General features: G+C 40.4%; 1 protein-coding gene across 1 annotated transcript; it reads right to left on the bottom strand.

The window, feature by feature from the left end:
* Positions 1-1965: 1965 nt before the first annotated feature.
* On the bottom strand, positions 1966-21099 carry si:ch211-195b13.1 (STKc_SGK domain-containing protein). Its single transcript, XM_052036437.1, has 13 exons — positions 20472-21099; positions 19544-19619; positions 12126-12192; positions 12000-12043; positions 11538-11595; positions 11297-11380; positions 11041-11172; positions 9653-9765; positions 8750-8873; positions 7602-7697; positions 7263-7418; positions 6348-6437; positions 1966-4173 (listed from the first exon to the last, which is right to left on the bottom strand). The coding sequence occupies exons 1-13, from the start codon at positions 20539-20541 to the stop codon at positions 4006-4008; spliced, it is 1278 nt and encodes a 425-aa protein (XP_051892397.1). The 5' UTR covers positions 20542-21099; the 3' UTR covers positions 1966-4005.
* Between the last annotated feature and the right edge of the window lie 1753 nt (positions 21100-22852).

Raw genomic sequence — 22852 nt, 5'->3', positions numbered from 1 at the left:
TCCCCACTGACACCTGGGAATTTCTGTTCTATAACTGGTCAAAGAGGAAGAGCAGCTTTTGGGATGGTATTGAGAAACTTGTGCTCATGAATCCAGAGCACACAGAAGCACTGAGTTGCAGCAACCCTTTATCAGGTCATGAGCAAGACTTGAAAACAAATTAGCTTCTTGATCTTGTGAACTTAATAGTGCTTTTTTGTCTGCAACTGACAATACCTCTTGAGCAGTTCATGACAATTAGATTCTTAGTTTCATTGCTCAGCTGCTCCCTCATGTATCAGTTGCTGAACAGCTGTGCACAGCTCTTGAAAGGTGTGATTACTGATGCATTGAGACTGATAATCATTCTTGTGGAAGCAGAGTGGAGCACCTCACAAACAAATTACTGCCTGCCCTATAACCCACCACATGCCAAATCTGTGGAAGGGATTGCTGGTCACTTATTGATCTCATTAGATACCTAGGAACCTGTAGAACCAGAGTGGAAGTGAGTTACCCTCAATCCCAAGGACTGCCTACAAATAAAGGACAATGATGTGATTCTAATGTAATTTGTCTGTTACTTTTCACATAAAAACTGACCAATATTTGGAATGTGATCTCTAAATCCTCATTAAGATCCTGGAATACTGTAAGGGGAAAATGAAATTTGACATTCATTCAACAACTCAGTGCCAAGCCAGTGTTTGTTTATGATTGGCCATAGTTTATAATTTATGCTCATATTAGAAAAATGGGCAAGATGTAGGAGGCATACAGGAGGGAAGTCAAAGCACCAAGACGACTTGTGTCTTCCATTTTAGTCAATCAACCTTGACATCTTAAATCAGAATCTTTTGGGTTTTGTTTAAAAGTGTTTCAAATAATTGGGCTCCAAGATCATTGGAGAGAATAACTGCATTAAAGAGTAAAACGTTCAAGCTGATGTGGGGGTCTTCATAAGGTGTGACAACATCCCCACCAAGAGGCCAAATAGTTCATTACCTATTCCAGTTATTTCATTCAGAGAAGCTGTCTGGATTTATTTTTCTCCTGAATTTGCCAAAGAATTTTTTAAAACCCATTTTCTCCTATCACAGGGCACTCAGATGCTAATAAAGCAGGGAGGGTAATGATAACTTTGTCTAAGCTCAGTGAGTATGTACTTGTATTTGACCTGTGCACATTTTACTGAGGAAAAAATGCTCAAGCTATTACATGATCAGCTGCAATGAGCCATCCAAAACTTGTACATAAAGGAGCAGCTTAGCAAGGAACTATATTTTTCCACAAGCAGCTCAAGTATTATTGTTGGTTGCAGATAAATGCATCACAAGGTCATGAAGCTGCTTCAAGTCATGCTCAGTTAAACAGCGCTGGGATTAAGTGCACCAAGGGATTGCTGCTTTATTGAGGAATCTTATAATCATACCATGCAGAAGGCCAGCTGCCCTGTTAGTGACTTCTTGAAAGAGCTATCAAATCAGTCCTGCGTGCCTGCTCTTTCACTATAGCAGTGAAAGTTTCCTTTTCAATTGTTCAGCTGTCATGCTTTTGTATTAGGAGTCTGAAGGCTGTGGCTCCAAGTCCCACTCCATAGATTTAAGCAAAATAACTACCTGAGACAGCACATTGCACAGATGTAGGTGCTTTGGGACCTAGTCTCCTAACAGCCAACTTGTTAAAGTTACTTTGCTAACTTTTCTGGATGTTTACTCCAAGATTCCTCAATGCTCTTCAGTACCCTGTTTAATAGCACTCTTTAGCCTCATTTGCCCAGCCCCATGCATTTACTCTCACTTACCTGGACTGAATTCCACTTGTCATTTTTCTATCCACCCAATCTTCCCTTTGCTACCTTCAAGTTTACAATACTCTGATGTAAGCCAGTGTTCTAAATGGGGCACATTTGTATCTGAAGTAACATTGCCCATAATTTCAAAAACATGCTCATACTTCGTATTGAAATAAAAACCAACTCAATCTATATTGAAATATGCATTTTATTAAGTCAATGTTTGCTTTTGATTTAGAAATAGTTTGCAGTTATGTCAACAAACACCAATAGACACTGATGTTGTACCACAAATATGAACATAGCTACAGATTACTAGAACTCAGATTTGCATTAAGTATATTTTTTTAAAACAAGATCAGGCAAGTCTTCACAAATCCATGCATGAAAACCTAATCTAAATAGGCTTCAAATTTGATTTCTAATTTAGAACAAGAGTGATGTACAAATATTATAAAACTCAGCCTTTGAATAAATTTAGTTTCTACGCTGCTAGCTCTACCCACATAGGTTGGCACTCCAGTACCAGACCACAGACTTGTTAGATTCTACATTCAATGTGGGGTTGCAAGGAGGGTGGCCGGTTCTTATTCAAAATGCTTAATCCTCTGAAATGCTTAATCCTCTGAATTTATTATTTCTAACTGTTCCCAACAGAAATACATTAGACCTAAAGTAGGTGAAGATCCCCTTTCCAAATGACTGTTGATATTGTTCAAGAGGTCATGAACATCACTGCACACTAGCAAAATTCTAGCAACAACTCTGAACCCATTATCCACTTTGTAACACACTAGCAACATAACTGAAGCAGCATGTGGCAAATACAGTACATTATCAAATTCAACACAACCAAGATTTTAAAAAAATAAATTGTTTCAAAAATCTGAAGATATGTACCATGCCCTTTAAACATCTAAAATGTTTTAAATATAGAAATATCTTCCAAATGTGAAAGAAATATCAATCCAGTTATTAACATTGTGCACTGAATATTCCATAGCTTAAGCAGCAATGGTTGGCATATCTGTAGACAGCCTGGGCTAAGTATCACTTTCACCTTAAGAGCAAATCCTCTCACACTGAGAGATCATTTCACGTCCTTATCCCCCACCAATCCCATTTAATGGATTGATGGAACAAGACTTCATTCTGTCTCCCCCTTTGGGGGGGGGGGGGGGGGGGGGGGGGGAAGAGAGAGAGAGAAAGAGAGAAGAGGGGAGGAGGAAAAAAAATGGATTTCCTACCTCACCCCAAACTTTAACACTGTTCCAGTTTGAAGCTCAGGCTGTGCAGGAAAATATGCAACCCACCACCCAAGTCTTTTCTTCCTCCTGGAAACCAACTGGCTTTTAAAAAACCCACTCAGCAACCAATTTAATCAAGTCTTTTTCTCCGGCCATACTGTTGATGCCTCTGATCAGACCTGGGCTTCAGATATTAAACACAAATTTTAAATGACATGACAATTAATCTTAAGTGAAGGATTGGTACATTTAATTTTGATGTAGAAAAAACTAATTAACCTGGGGCCAAGGATTCACATTAAGAGCTTAGTTGGAAGAGTTTATCTGCTCAAAGATAAATTGATGAACATCTTCAGTCCATACCATGCCAAAATAGTACAATATTCAAAAGCATCAACTCTGCTGATTAAAGATCAATGTTCCCAATTGTATGATTAAGCATTAAAGACCATGACAGTTCAAGTTCTTCCATGGAATGTTGCATTTTGGCAATTTCAGGTAATTGAAGAGTTGATCTATGTTGGGTAGATGTCTTAAACCCACAAGTTCTTGGCAAATAGCAGCATCATTTGCTCTTCATGCCAGAAATCACCTCATAGGAGCAATATTTCCCTCTCAGCCACTAATGTAAGCTGGTTTTCCTATTAGAAAAATTGGAGTTGTATAGATCAAGGTGGTGCTAAAGATGGTTCACTGCAGCGAGGATTGGCTCCAAAGAATGCATTTTAGTTGTATAACATCAGACAAAGTCTCAAGACCTTACTGCAAAGTGTGGAAAAGCTGAAGGAAAATAAAAATTGACATTTGGAATTGACCTTTAAGTGTTCTACACAACATCCAGGGGAACATCTCTCTATAGAGGAAAGTTTTCTTCACTGAAAGACTGGAAGGAGCAACTTCTGCATAAAGAATAAGGTGCACAATGTGCAGCTTTGTATCTCAGCTGTTCATTGTCATTTGAAATGCCACACAATTTTGCACTTATTATAGATAGGTATCTACAGGAGGCACATAAGAGAAACCAAGGAATGCTTCAGCAGCCTCTCTCATGCTGGCTGTAATCGGAAAATCTTCAGGAGAGTTTGCAACAGAGTTTGGAACTGGCTGCTGAGTAAATTCGGGGTCAAAGTATTGTAGGTCAGTGGGTCCAGACTGAAAGAAAATTAGAGCAGAAATTACAGTTAAAATTTTGTAACTTGGTAGGGTATTAATGCACAAAAACTTGATTTATGGAATTCTTTCATAAAGAAACTCAAGCAGGAGATAACCAATTAGTCACAAACCAGCACCATAATTCCACAAGACCTTGCTGATACAATCTTGGCCTCAACAGCACTTTCCCCACAACCTTCATCTCCCAACTTGACTATTCAATGACATTCACAGCTCTGGAGAAGTTCTAAGAAATTCATCCTCACCTCCATTTTAATACGCATCACTGTCCTAGTTCTAGATGCCCCTTGGTAGGGAAAAAAATCCTCTATATTCAACCTGTTGCTCCCCTTCTGAATTTGGTTTCATTAAAAATTACTTCAATGAATATAGGTCAAAACTGCTCATCTCTTATTCCAAGAATGAACCTAGTGCTTCCTTCACTGCCTACAAGTATATTCTTAAATATGGATACCAGAAATTGTGCCTACTCCAGATGGTCACTTTTTAAAGTCACTGCTTCTTGCAAAGGTAAACATTCCAGTGGCCTTTTAATTACTTGCTGTACATCCATATCAAGCCTTTATGTACAAGGACAAAGATCTTTACCCCATATCAGCTGGCTTTAAAGCTAGTCCCAATATTACATGCCTTGTTTCACTTAGATAATGGCCAATGAAAGCAGCAAATTGATATTAATCCTTACAAACAAAAATCAAGTCTACCCCAGTAAATTGAACATCCTAGTGAATATCCATATGTATCAAACACTGGATACAATATTTATCCAGATAACAACTGATGACAGGACACTGACAATTGGGCCTTTTAACAGATAATAATCCATGTACAGAGATTAACCCTCCCCTTTTTGTTTAATGGCTTTATTGCACCAAAAGGCAGCAGAAATTGCACTGAAAACATCCACTATTTAAAATGCATTCATAGAACAGTTCCACTATTTACAGAAGATTATTATGAACATTATTTGCCCTTGTACATGCCAATGTAACATAGCACACAAAGTATACCAGCATTCTCCTGGAACTCAATCATACCTTCTAATTCAAATGCCTCAGTGATTTTAAGAACATTGCTTAAAAACAAACATTTGGGTCAGAATAAATGTTTAAGCTTTTGGGGGAAAAATGCATCTTTATTTGGATGTTAAGAGCATTGTGACATGTGCTTGCAATATTAGGACTACCTTTAAAGCCATTTGCCAGAGTTTCCTACTCCACCAAGCTACTTGAGATTTACTGGTGAAAGAATAGTTTCTCTTGGTGCACAAGCCCAAATATAAAGTCTACTCAGGCCATTTGGAAATGAAATCTTCAAATAATGCTAGAGATTAAAGCCAAAACATTAATCCACATGATTGAGGATTTCTTACTAGAAATCCTCATTTGTCTGCACTATTGAAGTACTATAACCAACAATAAATTATTGTGCAGTGGATAATGGTTACCACTTTAGTCACTTTAAATGTGGCCATTTAACTGATGGAAACACCACACCCAATACCAAGAATAAAATGGCAACATGGCAAGCTCTTACTATCATGGACTTGCACACCATTCATGGCCCTTGAGACTGATAAGTGGCAAGCCAAGTGCCTTAAAGCAGTTCTGAGAAAGCAGGGTGCATCACAAATGACTAGTTTTCACCATCTACATCTTCCTGTCACTTTTGAAAGTTCCAGAACTGTATCATTAGTGTACAGCCCCTAGCTTCAAGCAATCAAGTGTAACAACTCTGCCACTGCAAGGAAAACTTACCAAGTAACTCCTGTTATCAGTTTCATCCAGACTCAAAGTTACCTTATAAAAGTGTTCCAAATAGACACCAAGCAATTTGTGGTTTATGTCATTTGATTAAGACTATGCCACTAAGTTTTAGTGAATGCTTATTTAACATTAGACCCCTTGGATCTTTATGGTGATGGGCAAGCTCCAGCCAGTCTTAATTACTTGGTCCCTCAAAGAACATTACACAAGTGCCACATACCATCAAGGTCCTTGTTTCTCTTGCACTTCACAACTACACAATTAGTGGAGTGAAGCATCTTTAAAGCAAGGAAACAATCACAATTACTTAAGGAACAGAAGTTGTCCTTTTACTCAAAAGCATAGTCTTTGAAAGATTTCAGTGAATAAACTTTAGCAAATACTCACCACTGTAGGAACAAATGGAGGAGTGATTTTCCTTGCCATGAGGTCATCCCAGTTAATTGTTGAAAAGAACGAATGGAACTTCAGCTCCAACTGTAGAATTGGAGATAAAACAGTTAATAAAACTAGGAACTTGGCAAGTTTACCCAACCATTGTTCAGTTAGTTGGCTGACCTCTGGATAGCAAAGACAGACAAATGGGGGTAGAGTTTCCTCTCACCATTAAGCAACCAAATCACTAATGTGAAAGGTTGTCACTTTAATCTAGGATTTGGTTGTATGATGCCCACAAGATCATACAACTCAAACTTCATTACAGTCTTGTGCACAAGTTTGTCCCTTCAGACAGATGGGACAGTGCTTGGTTATGACACCAGAACTATGCTCCAGCAAAAACACTGCCCTCAAACAAGTGAAATTGGCAAATTTCAATATGAAGTGGCCATCAAGGTTCAGAATATTATAAACAAACTGAGCAGTGCCACCCAGGGCTGAAAAGTTAAAGTGGTTGAAGATAAACTGAAAATCACCAAGAGTGGTACTTCCCCAATGTAGTGAAAGTAGATCAGGCAATTTAGCAGTTATGTTACTGAACTAGTATCCAAACTAGGATCTGGAGACAGGTGTTAGAATCCCATATTAGAAGGCAAGGAATTTAAAGCCATTAATTGGAGTCAAAACCCACTTAATTCACTAATCATTTAGGAATGAAAAGCCAGCATCCCCCTCTGGTCTGATCCAGGTGAACTTTAACTTCCTCCAGCTTGCAAGGGGCAATTAGGAATTAATGAACATCTGCCTTGCCAACAGCCCATTAATGCCATAAAGTCTGCTTGCTGTTAAAATACATTGCAAGTTTGAGCATTTAAAGTTAACAGGTAGCAATCTCCTTTATCCCATCTTGGCAGAAGTACTCACAAAATCATTCTTGGCGCCCAATCTCTGTGCTCTGTCCTTTTGCAGCAGACCCTGAAGAAGATCTTGGGCAGAGTTTGACACATTGGGTTTTAGGAGCAGAGGCTTGTGCAGGATGTTGTCGTACATTTCAGCCATATTCCGACTGTAAAATGGGGGCTGAGAGAAAGGATCCAATTATGATCTGGAGCATTGTACAAAAATCTCAGACAGCTTCAGTTTGGAACACAGTGGTGTTGTAGTTTGACAATGTAAAGATGCAAGCCCATTTTCTGAATGCCACATAATAAATTAACAGTTTGTCTTCAATGTAACCCATGGTATGATTTCAATCATACCTACCAATCCATACAGCATTTCATATAGCACCGATCCCAGGCACCACCAGTCAACTGCTCGGTCATAAGCTTGCTTCTGTAACACTTCAGGGGCCAAATACTGAAAAACAAGATTAGATATTTTTGTAAGTGATATTATGTACAAAGTGAAGATATTTTTATTTAATTATTGCCAATGAGCACTTTCTGTTTATAACCTTGTGGTAGATTTATCAGCAGCACATCCCAAGTTACACATCCCACCCCCAAATTTCAACAGGCTGGTGCTTTCAAACAAATTCAGCTTGGGTCAGATTGGTTCCAGAGGGAGCATGCCCAATTTGGATGCAGAGTAAATGCAGCAAGGATTTGTTTCATGGGAAAGAATGAGGAGATCATGGGGGAAGTTTTCTGAAACAGAAAATGTTGGAAGCGCCAAGGTCAAGCAGCATCTATGGGGTGTGAAATAGTTAATGTTTTGGTACAAGGATGGATCAAAATAACTGGGATGAGAAAACAGGTTTTAAGTTGCAGAAAGGGAGAGGGGTGGAGAGCAGTACCATGGTCAGGTACAGACTAAAAATGTTAAGGTAATGATTGATTAAAAACCAGCAGTTGGAGCCAGAGTAGTTAAGAGCACATGGCTCAGACCAGATAAGGATGGAGAGATCTCCTTCCCAGTGATATTAGTGAACTAGATGAGTTTCCCACTGCAATCTACAAGCTTCATGGTCATCATTATGAATGGAGGTTGTTCCATAAAAACAAATTGAAATATACAGTTCTGGTGAGGGAACAGGTGGCTTCCATTTTGTGACATTAAAAATAGGAAATCCTCCCATGTTTAGGGAAGGCAAAGAGTTTGTGAAGTCCATATTTGTCTAGCCCAAGTTGGATGGGCCCATGAAATACCTGGAGAACCAGTCAACATTTGCAGGATTTGATAAATAGATCTTCCAAAATTAGAGCTGACGATCAAGGAAAAATAGCAAATGGAGGGGAAGACAGATTACATCCAGGTAACGAAATTGCAAGCCTGTTCTCCCCTCAACCCGATTTTATAATTTGTGCAAGTGATCTTGGTCTGGTATTTCTAAAGCTGACTAGATGTGCAGTCACGTGGGATTCTGTTCCCTCGCTGAATTTCATAAGAGGAAGCTTATCATCACTTACCTCTGGGGTGCCACAAAATGTGGAGGTGGTTCCATCCGGTTCCACCCCTTCCTTGCACAGCCCAAAGTCCGTGAGCACTATGTGGCCCTGAGAATCCAGCAGGATGTTTTCAGGCTTCAGGTCTCTGTATTCAAGGTTAAATACAATTAATGCACGAAACCACGTCTTTTAGTCTCTTTTTGCATAATCTTGTGCAACATGAGCACCTTTACTTTGGTTACAGTGATCCATGATACTATGTGTCTGAAAATATTCCCATCCGCTACTCAGCGTACAAATTGAATCCCAGGGTCAAGGATATTTGAAAACCCAGGGGAACAATGTTAACCCCACTCAAGCACCCTTGCTACTCAACATCCTTCCACAGAATGAAAAATCAGATTGAATACAAGACATTGTTCCTGATCAGTTCAATGGCAAGTCAGGCTTCAATTACCATGTGTAATTATTATTGTGACCAGGAAGAATGCATCACCTTTACCCATGTTTCATTCACCTTTAATCCACAGGTTCAGATTGCAAGGTTTTATAGCTGTTATTAAACAGCCCTATTAACTTTGATTCTCATTTGAATGCAGGTTCCTTATGGGACTTGAGAGTTTGGAACCCAGCCTCAAGTTTTAGAAATAGTTGTTCCTTGCAGCTGACCACTCAAGTTTCATTGTGAACAGAACTGCACAGTGAAAAATCAAAAAACACTGCAGATGTTGGAAACTGCAGAAAGTGCTGGAAATAATCAGGTCAGGCTGCATCTGTGGGAAGAAACAGTTAATGTTTCAGGATGTAAGATTTCAAATTCTGATGAAGGGTCTTCAATCCAAAACATTAACTCCATTTCTTCCCACAGATGCAGCCTGAATAGCAATGCAAACCAAGCTCGCTGTTGGCTGGTTACACACTCACCTGTAAACAATGTGCAGGGCATGCAGGTAACCTAGGGCACTGGCAATCTCAGCAGCATAGAATCTGGCTCTGGGCTCCAGGAACACATGTTCCCGCTGAAGGTGGTAGAAAAGCTGGAGGGGAAAGAGGAGCATTTTAAATGGGTCAGTTACTGGTATAACAAGGACCATGCCCAGAAATGTAAGACCACCATCCCTTCATTGCCATTCAAGAACTTTGCAGATAGCCGTTAACCAGGAATTGATGGCACATCTGTGGAATGTCAGAGGTCAGGAACAATGACAGCTGTCCTGACAAGTGTTAGCAAGCTCAACTCAATTGGAGCATTGAGTAGTGACTAAAGAACTTCTCTTCAATTGAAGACTTCTAGAACTAACAGAAGGACTATTTAATACCTACAGGGCAGGGGAATTTTGCGGTGGATTTACACATCAAATACATTTAATATTGCTGTACCAGACTTTGCATTCGAATGCACAGAAATGCAAGCAGCTACAGGGAGTAGTGCAGTCCACTGAATACATCACTGGCACATCTTTCCCCACCGTTAGTATCTACAGGAGGCACCGTCTCAAGGTGGTAACATCCAAAGATCCCCACCATCCAGGCCTGCCATCAGGCAGGAGGTACAGAAGCCTGAAATCCCACACCACCAGGTACAAGAACAGCTACTTCCCTTCAACCAGTTAACATAGAACAATTACAACACAATTCAGGCCCTTCGGCCCACAAAGCTGTGCCAAACATGTCCCTTCCCTAGAAATTACTAGGCTTACCCATAGCCCTTTATTTTACTCAGCTCCATGTACCTATCTAACAGTCTCTTGAAAGACCTATCATATCAGCCTCCACCACCATTTCTGGCAGTTCTTGAACCAATGGGCACAACACCAATGACTAGTTTAGCAACACTGACCACTTTCCACTAAAATGGACTTGTTTTTGTGTTCTCTTGTAAAAAGTCTATTTGTTTTTCTTGTGAATGCTGCTTATGTGATGCTATGTGCCTGTGATGCTCAATCCACCTGTGCAGGTATACTTTTGTATATGGCAAAGTCAACTGACTTGGAAGTGACATACATATCCATATACTATTTTGTTTAAACTTATGAATTTATCACTTCACAGCTCAGTTCAAATGCCAAAATCAGATTTTAGTTTTATTCAATCAACTCAACACTTGAGAATCATGACTAAACATTAACCACCAGCTACTGATGCTCTATACATTAGCAAAGGTGATTAGATGGCTAATGGGAGTTGAAGCCTTCAGTGACCTCATTCAATCACTGAAGTGTATACAGAACCCAGAGAATGGACCACTTATTTTTTTTAATTTATATATACACATCTGCTATGCTGCAATGAAATACTCAAATGTTACATACTTCACCACCATTCACATAGTCGAGGACAAAGTAGAGCTTGTCTGCTGTTTGGAAGGAGTAGTGGAGTCCCACTAGGAAAGGATGCTTCATGTTTTTCAGGAGGACACTGCGCTCTGCCATTATGTGTTTTTGCTAAAATAGATGATGAACACTTAGCTCAGTGTTGAAAAGATAGAGGAATTGCATTACTCTGCTAAATTACCAAGAATCCCCTTCACTTTGCCCAGGTATTTTATAGTTAAATGGTAAAGCTCACCTCTTTCTTCTTCAGGATCACCTTCTTCTGCAGAACCTTTACAGCAAAATATTTTTCTGTTTCTTTGTGCTTGGCAAGCAGCACCTGAAATGAATAGTGGTCACAATCTTAAGAGCTGCAGTACTCATAACTGCTACAAATTCAATGACAGCTTAATGAATACTAATGACTGGTAAAGGGACAAAAACAAAAGATCAGCCAATTAAGTTCTGTTATTAAAACAGAAAAGGACGGTACTAACCTTTCCAAAACTCCCTTTTCCAATTATTCGCAGATAGTCAAAGTCTGAAGGCTTCACACTATTTACACAAAATGAAAAGTTTATTTTCTATTAGGAAGTACAGCAAATCCTTACCCTTTATCATACTTGTGAAAACATTACTACATTGGCAGACATTGAAGCTGCATTGTGTGCAGCCAGATCAATGACAACCACTGGAAATTTTGCAAATACCCCATAATCCTTCTCTTGAAATTATCCTATTGATGCCTGCTTGACACAAAATAGTTTACCTATCCCACAAAAATAGCTCTTCTGATAATGAAGGAAGGCATCCCTTGGTACCAATCCAGATTACAAGATTAAACTCCGCAGGATTTAAACCTATAATCTTCTGATCCATGTGTAGCTAAGTAACAGGACAAGCTGGCACTGTCAAACTAATTGACGATCATTTTAGAGCTGTACAAGTATAGCTCTTACCTATTTGGTGGAGGAAGGTCAAATTCTTCTGATCCAATGCTTGACTGGAAGACAAGAGTGTTACTAGGATTAATAAATCAGATACCACAAACTGTGCACTTCCAGAAATGCAAAACATCTACTCACATCAGAACAGGCATCAGTTTCCTGCGGTTGATTTTGGTCAATTTGTAAGAAAGCACGGACATCAGGGCTGCAAAACAATCATGTAGTTTAATCAAAAAATGCACAAGGCAGAAATGATATTATGAGTGTTTTAATATTTGCAATTAAAACCTGCAGATACCACTTTATAGACTCACTTTGAGCTAGTTTCAGAAGCCAGAAACTGCACATTTAAGAATGAACTGCCTTGACAGGAGGCAGCTGTGTGTGTCCGTGTAGAGTGAATAAGTACAACTATTTCAAAACTAAGTTTATTAGTAGTACACTCAACTCTAGTCTGGGTTACCCAAGCTTAACTTGAGAAAACATGGGTAGAGCTGCAAAACAAGCATTTAGTTTTAATTAAAAATGCATAAGGCAGAACTGATATTATGACTGATTTAGCATTTGCAATTAAAAACTGCAGATACCACTTTGTACAATCACTAAGCTATTTTCAGAAGCCAGAAACTGCATATTTAAGTAGTAATTGCCCTGACAGGAGGCAGCAATATTAACCACACATTATGGACAAATTTAAAGTCACCACCAGATGGCACTCCATTTTCTGCCAAGATGTTTAAAAACAAAACTTCAAAAGTATAGTCAACTACTCCAAACCTATTATGTTGTATTACTCAGCTCTATTCTAGGTTATAGAAGCTTTAGTTTGGTCAATTTGTAAGAAAACAGACATCAGGGCTGCAAAATGACCATTTAGTTTCATCAAAACATGCACAAGGCTGAACTGATATTTTGGTTAAACTAAATGGTCATTTTGTAGCTCTGATGTCTGTTTTCTTACAAATTGACTAAAGTTAAGCTCCTATAACTTAGAATAGAACTGAGTGATAAAACTAAATACACTCAATAGGTTTGAAATAGTTGACTATTTTTTTTGAAAAGGTTTGTTTAAAAACATCTTGGCAGAAAAATGATGTAAGAGTACCAGCTGGTGGTGACTTTAAATTTGCCCACAAAATGTGTGGTTAATATTGCTGCCTCTGTCAGGGCAATTACTACTTAAATATGCAGTTTCTGGCTTCTGAAAATAGCTTAGTGATTGTACAAAGTGGTATCTGCAGTTTTTAAATTGCAAATGCTAAAATCAGTCATAATGTCAGTTCTGCCTTATGCATTTTTTTTAAACTAAACCAAATGCTTGTTTTGCAGCTCTGATGCCAGTGTTTTCTTACAAGTTAAGCTTGGGTAACCCAGAATAGAGTTGAGTGATACAACTAATAAACTTAATGGGTTTGGAATAGTTGACTGTACTTTTGAATAGGTTTTTGAACATCTCAGCAGAAAAATGATGTAAGAGTGCCATCTGGTGGTGACTTTAAATTTGCCTATAAAATGTGTGGTTAATATTGCTGCCTGTCAGGGCAATTACTAAAATATGCAGTTTTCGGCTTCTGAAAATAGTAAAGTAGTATCTCCAGTCACTAAGCTATTTTCAGAAGCCAGAAACTGCGTATTTAAATAGTAATTGCCCTGACAGAGGCAGCAATATTAACCACACATTTTATAGGCAGATTTAAAATCACCACCAGATGGCACTCTTACATCATTTTTCTGCCGAGATGTTCAAAAACAAACCTTTTGAAATAGTTGACTGTACTTTTCAGAAGGTTTTTGAACATCTTGGCAGAAAAGTGATGTAAGAGTGCCATCTGGTGGTGACTTTAAATCTGCCCCCAAAATGTGTGGTTAATATTGCTGCCTCTATCAGGGCAATTACTACTTAAATATGCAGTTTTCAGCTTCTGAAAATAGCTTAGTGACTGGAGATGCCACTTTACTATTTTCAGAAGGCAAAAACTGCATATTTTAGTAATTTCCCTGACAGATCACAAGATAAGGGAGCAGAAGCAGGCTATTTGGCCCATCGAGTCTGCTCCAAGGAAAAGGGGAAAAAAAAGAAATGAGAAATGGGGAATGGGGGGGGGGGGGGGGGGGGGGAAGACCTATTCTAATCCCAATTTCCGGCCTTATCCCCATATCCCTTGATACCCCTACTATTTAGATATCTCTTTCTTGAACACCCCCACTGATCTGGCCTCCACTGCTGTACATGGCAAGGAGTTCCACAAATTCACCACCCTCTGGCTAAAGAAATTTCTCATTTGTTTTGAAACTGTACCCTCTAATTCTAAAATTGTGCCCTCTGGTCCTGGACTCACCCACCAAGGGAAACAGCCTAGCCACATCTACTCTGTCCTTTCCTATCAACATTTTAAATGTCACTATGAGGTCCCCTCTCATTCTTCTGTACTCCAGTGAGTACAGTTCAAGAGCTGACAAACTCTCATCATATGCAAGCCCTTTCATTCCTGGAATCATCCTCGTAAATCTCCTCTGAACCCTCTCCAACATCAGCACATCCTTCCTAAGATGTGGGGCCCAAAACTGCGCACAGTATTTCAAATGAGGCCTCACTAGAGCCCCGTAGAGCCTCATCAACACTTCCTTACTTTTATACACTATACCTCTCGAAATGAATGCCAACATAGCATTCGCTTTCTTTACCACCGATCCGACCTGGTGGTTAACCTTTAAGGTATCCTGCATGAGTACCCCCAAGTCCCTTTGTACTTCTGTACTTTGAATTTTCTCCCCTTTAGATAATAATCTGCCCGTTTATTTCCGTTTCCAAAGTGTACAACTGCACATTTCTCAACATTGAATCTCATCTGCCATTTCCTTGCCCATTCTCCTGAACTGTCTAGGTCTCTGCAACCTTATCTCCTCAATACTCCCTACTCCTCCACCTATCCTGGTGTTAGCCACGAAACCATTTACTCCATCATCCAAATCGTTAATGTACAAGGTAAAAAGGAGCGGCCCCAACACCGACCCCTGCGGCACACCACTAGTAACCGGTAACCAACCAGAACGAGATCCTTTTATTTCCACCCTTTGCTTCCTGCCAACCAGCCAATGCTCCACCCATTCTGTTATCCTGCCCGTAATTCCATGACCTCTCATCTTATTAATCAGTCTCTTATGAGGCACCTTATCAAAGGCCTTTTGAAAGTCTAAATACACAACATCTACCGCCTCTCCCTTATCCACCCTACCTGTGATTTCTTCAAAAGAAACTCCAATAAGTTGGTCAGGCAGGATCTTCCCTTCACAAAACCATGTTGGCTAGGACCTATCTTGCCTTGCACCTCTAGGTATTCCGTAACCCCATCCTTGAGGATCAATTCCAATAACTTTCCCACCACTGACATCAGACTAATAGGTCTGTAATTTCCTTTATGCTGCCTCCCTCCTTTCTTATACAGCAGAACTACATTTGCGACCCTCCAGTCCTCCAGAACCATGCCGGAATCTATCGATTCCTGGAAAATTATCACCAATGCCTCCGCTATCTCTAAAGCCGCCTCCGCTATCTCTAAAGCCACCTCCTTCAGAACCCGGGGATGCACCTCATCCAGTCCGGGAGATTTATCTGTCTTTAGCCCATTTAGTTTTCCTAGCACCTTCTCCCTAGTAATCTTAACTGAACTCAGTTCCATTTCGAGAGACTCCTGACTAACCGGCACATTGCTGATGTCCTCCACAGTGAAGACAGATGCAAAATATTCAAGTCCTCTGCCATCTATCGTCCATTATAATATCTCCTGCACCGTTATCAATTGGTCCTATATCAACCCGTGTCTCATTTACTCCTTATATATTTAAAAACTTAGTATCCTTTTGAATGTTATCCGCCAACTTCCTTTCATAATTCATCTTTTCTTTCCTAATGACCTTCTTAGTTTCTCTCTGCAGGTTTTTAAAAGCTTCCCAGTCTTCTGTTTTCCCACTAATTTTTGCTTCTTTGTACGTCGCCCCTTTTGCTTTTATTTTAGCCTTCACCTCTCTCGTTATGCACATTTGTGCCTTTTTTTCCATTCAAAACCTTTTTTCTTGGAATATATCTATCCTGCATTTTCCTTCTTTCCTGTAGAAATTCCTTCCATTTCTCCTCTGCCGTCCCTCCAGCGAGCTTACTCTTCCAATCAATTTAGGCCAACTCCTCTCTCATACCACTGTAATTTCCTTTGTTCCACTGAAATATCGATACACCAGTTATCAGCTTCTCCTTCTCAAACTTGAAACTGAACTCAATCATATTGTGATCACTGGTTCCCAGTGGTTCCTTTACTTTTAGTTCCCTAATCATCTCCGGTTCATTACACAGCACTCAATCCAAAACAGCCGATCCCCTGCTCCAGAAAAATGTCCCTTAGACATTCCACAAACTCACTCTCCTGAGTTCTACCACCTTGCTGGATTTCCCAGTCCACCTTCATGTTAAAATCCCCCATAATTATCTTCACATTGTCACTCTGGCATGCTTTTTCCATCTCAAACTGCAACTTATCGTCCACTTCCTGACTGCTATTAGGGGGCCTATATATGACTGCTACTATTGCCCTTTTACCCTTGCTATTACTTAGCTCCACCTGTAAGGATTTCACCTCCTCTGACCCAATGACCTTCCTTTCTATTGATTTTATATCACTACTAACCATCATGGCCACACCTCCCCCTCTGCCTACCCGCCTATCCTTCCTATACACTGTGTACCCCTGGACATTCAGTTCCCAATCACATCCATCATAAAGCCATGACTCGGTGATTGCCACAATGTCGTATTTATTAACCTGTAGTTGTGCCACTAGGTCATCTACTTTATTCCTAATGCTACGTGCATTTAAATATAGCACGTTTAGTCCAGTATCTGCTATTGATTTTGTTGTACTTCTATTGTTCAGCAGATTATCCTGACTTTTCACCTGTCTATCCTTCTTACCATCTTCACTACATACTATCTTAGACATGTTCCTATATACCTCATCCTGTATCCTAACATCCTGATTTGTTGTACTTCTATTATTCAGCAAATTATCCTGACTTCTCACCTGCCTGTCCTTCTTGCCACCCTCATTGGACTTGCTTCTATAAACTTCCTCCCTTACCTTAGCATCTTGTAACCTAACATCCTGGTTTCCATCCCCTTGCCAGATCAGTTTAAACCCTCCCCAACAGCTAAATTAAACATTCCTGCCAAGATATTGGAACCTTTGGAGTTTAGGTGCAACCCATCCTTAGCGAATAGGTCATGCCTCCCCCAAAAAAAGTCCCAATTATCCAAAAATTGGAAGCCCTGCCCCCTGCACCAGTCACTCAGCCACACATTCTTCTGCCAGAGCTTTCTATTCTTTCTATCATTGACACAGGTAGTAATCTTGAGATCACTACCCTTGAGGTCCTACTTCTCAACCTTCTCCCTAACACCTTGTATTCCTCCTTGAGGACCTCTTCTCTTTTTCTACCTATGTCATTGGTACCTACATGTACCAAGACTTCTGGCTGCTCATCCTCTCCCCTCAGAATATTCTGGACCCGGTCCATGATATCCCGTACCCTGGCACCAGGGAGGCAACACACCATCCAAGATTCATTGTCAGTATCGCAGAATCTGCTATCCGTACCCCTTACTATAGAATCCCCAATAACCACTGCACTTCGCTTCCTCTGCTGGACCATAGTACCGGGCATGTACTGGCTTCTGAAAATAGCTTAGTGACTGGAGATGCCACTTTACTATTTTCAGAAGCCGAAAACTGCATATTTAAGTAGTAATTGCCCTGACAGAGGCAGCAATATTAACCACACATTTTATAGGCAAATTTAAAGTCACCACCAGATGGCACTCTTACATCATTTTTCTGCCAAGATGCTCAAAAACAAACCTTTTCAAAAGTACAGTCAACTATTTCAAATCTATTGAGTGTATTTAGTTGTATCACTCAGTTCTATTCTAGGTTATAGAAGCTTAACTTTGGTCAATTTGTAAGAAAACAGACATCAGGGCTGCAAAACAACCACTTAGTTTCATCAAAACATGCACAAGACAGGAACTGATCATGCCCATTTTAGTATTTGCGATTAAAGACCGGAGATGCCACTTTGTACAATCTTTAATTGCAAATACTAAAATAGACTTCAGTTCTGCCATGTGCATTTCTTTTAAAAACTGAACCAAATGCTTGTTTTGCAGCTCTGATGCCAGTGTTTTCTTACAAGTTAAGCCGGGGTAACCCAGAATAGAGTTGAGTGATACAACTAAAAACTTAATAGGTTTGGAATAGTTGTACTTATTCATAACACCTTGACACAAACAAATGGCTGAAAGAGTGCCATCTGGTGGTGATTTTAAATTTGCCCACAAAATGTGGTTAATATTGCTGCCTCCTGTCAGGGCAATTCATTCTTAAATGTTAGTTTTTAGCTTCTGAAACTGGCTCAAAGTGGGTGTACAAAGTACTATGTGCAGTTTTTAATTGCAAATGTTAAAATAGTTAGAAGATGCACAAGGCTGAACTGATGACTATTTTAATATTTGCAATTAAAAATTGCAGATTTAAAGTCACCACCAGATGGCACTCTTACATCATTTTTCTGCCGAGATGTTCAAAAACAAGCCTTTTGAAATAGTTGACTGTACTTTTCAAAAGTTTTTGAACATCTCGGCAGAAAAATGATGTAAGAGTGCCATCTGGTGGTGACTTTAAATTTGCCTATAAAATGTGTGGTTAATATTGCTGCCTCTGTCAGGGCAATTACTATTTAAATATGCAGTTTCTGGCTTCTGAAAATAGCTTAGTGACTGGAGATGCCACTTTACTATTTTCAGAAGCCGAAAACTGCATATTTTAGTAATTGCCCTGACAGGCAGCAATATTAACCACACATTTTATAGGCAAATTTAAAGTCACCACCAGATGGCACTCTTACATCATTTTTCTGCCGAGATGTTTAAAAACAAACCTTTTCAGAAGTACAGTCAACTATTTCAAACCTATTAAGTGTATTTAATTGCATCACTTAGCTCTATTCTAGGTTATAGAAGCTTAACTTTAGTCAATTTGTAAGGAAACAGACATCAGGGCTGCAAAACGACCATTTAGTTTCATAAAAATGCACAAGGCAGAACTGATATCATGACTATTTTAATAGTTGCAATTAAAAACGGCAGATACCACTTTGTAGACTCACTTTGAGCCAGTTTCAGAAGCCAGAAACTGCACATTTAAGAATGAATTGCCCTGACAGGAGGCAGCAATATTAACCACACATTTTGTGGGCAAATTTAAAATCACCACCAGATGGCACTCTTTCAGCCATTTGTGTGTGCCAAGGTGTTGTGAATAAGTACAACTATTCCAAACCTATTACGTTGATTAGTTGTATTACTCAGCTCTACTCTGGTTTATCCAAGCTTAACTTCATTAATAATACACCATTTTGCACTCCATCCTAAACCTACTTTGTTAATGTGCATTCAGATAAATCATCAACAAGGTGCATCTCATGCTCAGGAAATAACAAAATACACTTACTGTTGGCAGATCTGAGGGTTGGACACCAATTTCTGTATGAAGTCATTCAAGCCTATTTTTCGTTGTTTTATGAAAGCTAGAGTTTAAAAATAAAACAGAACTCACATTAGGCTCCACATCTTCTCACTTTGTTAGGGGTTTCTTTTTAATACGACATATGGTGTATTTTTCCTTCACCTCTATACAATACCACCATTCACAGGGAGAATACAATGTTGCACAAGTAACACTGCAGATTTACACTTCACGGAAATAATCAGTAACTTATGCAACATTTCAGTCAGCATGTTACAACCATTTAGGTTTATACTTGGGGCGATTGAGAAATAACTGAATTTCCAAATAACCTATTCTTTAAAAAAAATGCAAACTTAACAAATTAAGAGCAAGAATGGATCATTTAAACCTGCTCTGTCGTTTAACAATATTATGGCCGATCGGATTGCAATCTTCAACTTCGTGGGAAGCGACACACTAAAGTTCCATTAACACACACACTTGCATCAAAACGTACAAACGGCCCATAACCCCACCACAGAGAACCGCTGATAATTTCAAGTTTACAATTAGGCGCGACGGTACCATTCAAAGTAGAGCATCCACTTCAGACACGAGCGAGCTGCCCCGAGCGGACCGCAGAGTTAGTGGTCGTGCTGGAAAGGAGCAAACTTGAGCGCCGGGCTGTCACCGGGCCGGGATTGTGAACCGAGGCCCCATGTGCTCCCTCGGCTGCAGACCAAACCCCCAGCGTTAGCTTGTGCCTCTGAGTCAGCGAGTTCAGTTCATTTTATGGACGTTTCCTGTACAAAGTGGCTGCCACGTTTCTCATATTACATTGACAAAGATCCCAGGATCGGGAGCAAAGCGCTGGGGGACGTGGCGAGGCCGCGAAAGGCTCCAGAGAAGCCCCCAAAGCGTTGAAACTTACCAGACAGGAAGACAACGATGCCTCTCATTTTGGAATAAGTGAAGTCGCTTGGTGTCTCAGTCATCGCCATGGTGGTAATAATCCGCAGGAGGAACGGGGTGGAAGATCACAGGAATTAATTCTTCAAGCAAAAAAAAACTACCCTATCCGTTACCGCCTGGGACTAGCAGAGACTCAGCAGCGAGCGTTCCCCGACTGACCTTCTTATAACACCGGCGCTCGCCGCTTCTCCGCCCCTTCATGCGTCACGTTTATTGTTCGGGCGGGGGAAAGGAGGGAGTCCCCGCCCGTCGGCTGCAGACGATTGGTCGCAGCTTGTCCGAAACAGTTGCTGCGGCTGAGGTCGTGCTGGTTGGGGAGAAATATCGTTCATCCCGCTCCCATCCTGGGGGGACCAGTAACTGCAGAGTCTCATGATCTGTTCTTGTTTGCATTTCAACGCATCTGAGGCCGTGAAATAGACTAACTGGTTGTCAAACGGCAGAAGGCAAAATTAACCTCACAGTTGCCGGAACCAAGGGCACCGGTGGCGGGAGCCAACAGCCAGAGAGACATTTTGCACCCGCGATCAGTTATTTTGGTTTGAGACCAGTCACCAGAAACTAGATTTTGCATCGCTAAACTCAGGGAGCTGTTGAAGATTGAGAAGCTAGACTTTAAAAACGAGGAAGATTGGCGACAGACCCATTTACACACGGAGGTTTTAACAATGAGTCCCGGCTATAAATTAAAGATAATTGAGAGACGGGCTCGCTTTATAATCTTGTTAGTGCAGTTTTTGAAGAAAATGCGTGAAGTATTACCAGACCGAAGCTTACACAAATATAAATACTGCAGAAGACTGGAATGAATGTTAAAATAAAAGGGGCGTTGGAGATCACGGAATGGTTACAGCTGGAGACCATTTAGCTCGCCTGCCTCCTAATTTAGGATCTATCAGCTAGAACCGCTCCCCTACCTTGGAATCGTTTTGGTAAAATCTCTTTTGCACCCTCTTTAAAACCATTGCATCTGTCCCAAAGTGTGCATCTAGAATGGAACACAATACGCCAGTTGTGGCTGACCCAGTGTTTTATAAAATTTCACCCTTCAGCGGTTGGTGCTGCTGTTTCACAGCTCCAGCGGCCTGGGTTTAATCCAAATAAAAACACAAAAAGCTGGAAACATTCAGGCTGCATCTGTGGTAATGTTTCATATCGAGAACTTTTGTCAATCTTGTTCTGACAAAGGGTCTCGGATCTCAACGGTTAACCCCGTCTCTTTCTCTCTCTCTCTCTCTCCACAGATGCTGCCTGACCAGCTGAGTGTTTCCAGCATTTTCTCCTTATTGCAGATTTCCAGCATCTGCAATACTTTTTCTGGGTTTGCTCCATCTGTGCCATTTGCGTGGAGTTTGCACATTCTAGCCCTGACCACAAATGATCTGGCTTCCTCCCATATCCCAAACATTGGTAGGTTAATTGGCTTCTGGAAATGAACCTTTCTGTGCAGTGGAAAGAAAAAAATAAATCAGAGGGGAGTTGTTGACCATGTTGTGGGTGTAAGTTGTAGGGCTACAGGGGAATAACAAGAGGGAGAACGTGACTGATGTCATCACTGCTGGGAGCTGGCATGGACCTGATGGACAGAATGGCCTCCTTCCTTGTCATAACGGGAAAAGTCTTAACATCCTCACTCTTGTACTCCATGCCTTCTTTGTCAAGGCCAGGGTCCCTGTTTTACCATCTTTCTCACTCTTGCCATGCCAGTCTCAAAGAAACAATGCATGTCTATCCTCTGGCCGCTTGGTCTTTTCTCACGCTCCCTCTTTGCCTCTCTTATTCCCCTTTCCACTTCCCTCTCAAACAGCATCTCTCACGGGCTCTTTGCTTTCTGCTTCATTTTATTCTCTATTTTCTTGGTCACCCATATAGCTCTGGCTTTTAATTTCCCTTCATGGGAATTACCTAGAGTGTAGCTGAAACATCTCTACTTTAAAGGCCTCCCATTGCTCAGTGATAGTTACCCTGAAAATCAATGATTCCAATTTATCAGCGCCAGATCTGTTCTCATCCCACTGAAATTGTCCCTTCTCCATTTGATGAAAGCTCAGAGCTGTGTGTATTTCTGCTCTAAACCAGGGATTTAAGGTTACTCAAGTGAGATGTTTTGTTTTAGTCTACTTAAGGTGCATCCAAATTAATTCTAACTCCATCTACAAGTTTGCAGATGATACCACTGTAGTGGGCCGTATCTCAAATAACAACAAGTCAGAGTACAGGAAGGAGATAGAGAGCTTAGTAACATGGTGTCATGACAACAACCTTTCCCTCAACGTCAGCAAAACAAAAGAGCTGGTTATTGACTTTAGGAAGGGGCGTGGTTCACATGCTTCTGTCTAT

The sequence above is a fragment of the Pristis pectinata genome, chromosome 22 (genome assembly GCF_009764475.1).
Source record: "Pristis pectinata isolate sPriPec2 chromosome 22, sPriPec2.1.pri, whole genome shotgun sequence".
Taxonomy (NCBI): Eukaryota; Metazoa; Chordata; class Chondrichthyes; order Rhinopristiformes; family Pristidae; genus Pristis; species Pristis pectinata.
Note: the sequence above shows the minus strand (reverse complement) of the source record. Positions and strands in the feature narration are given on the sequence as shown.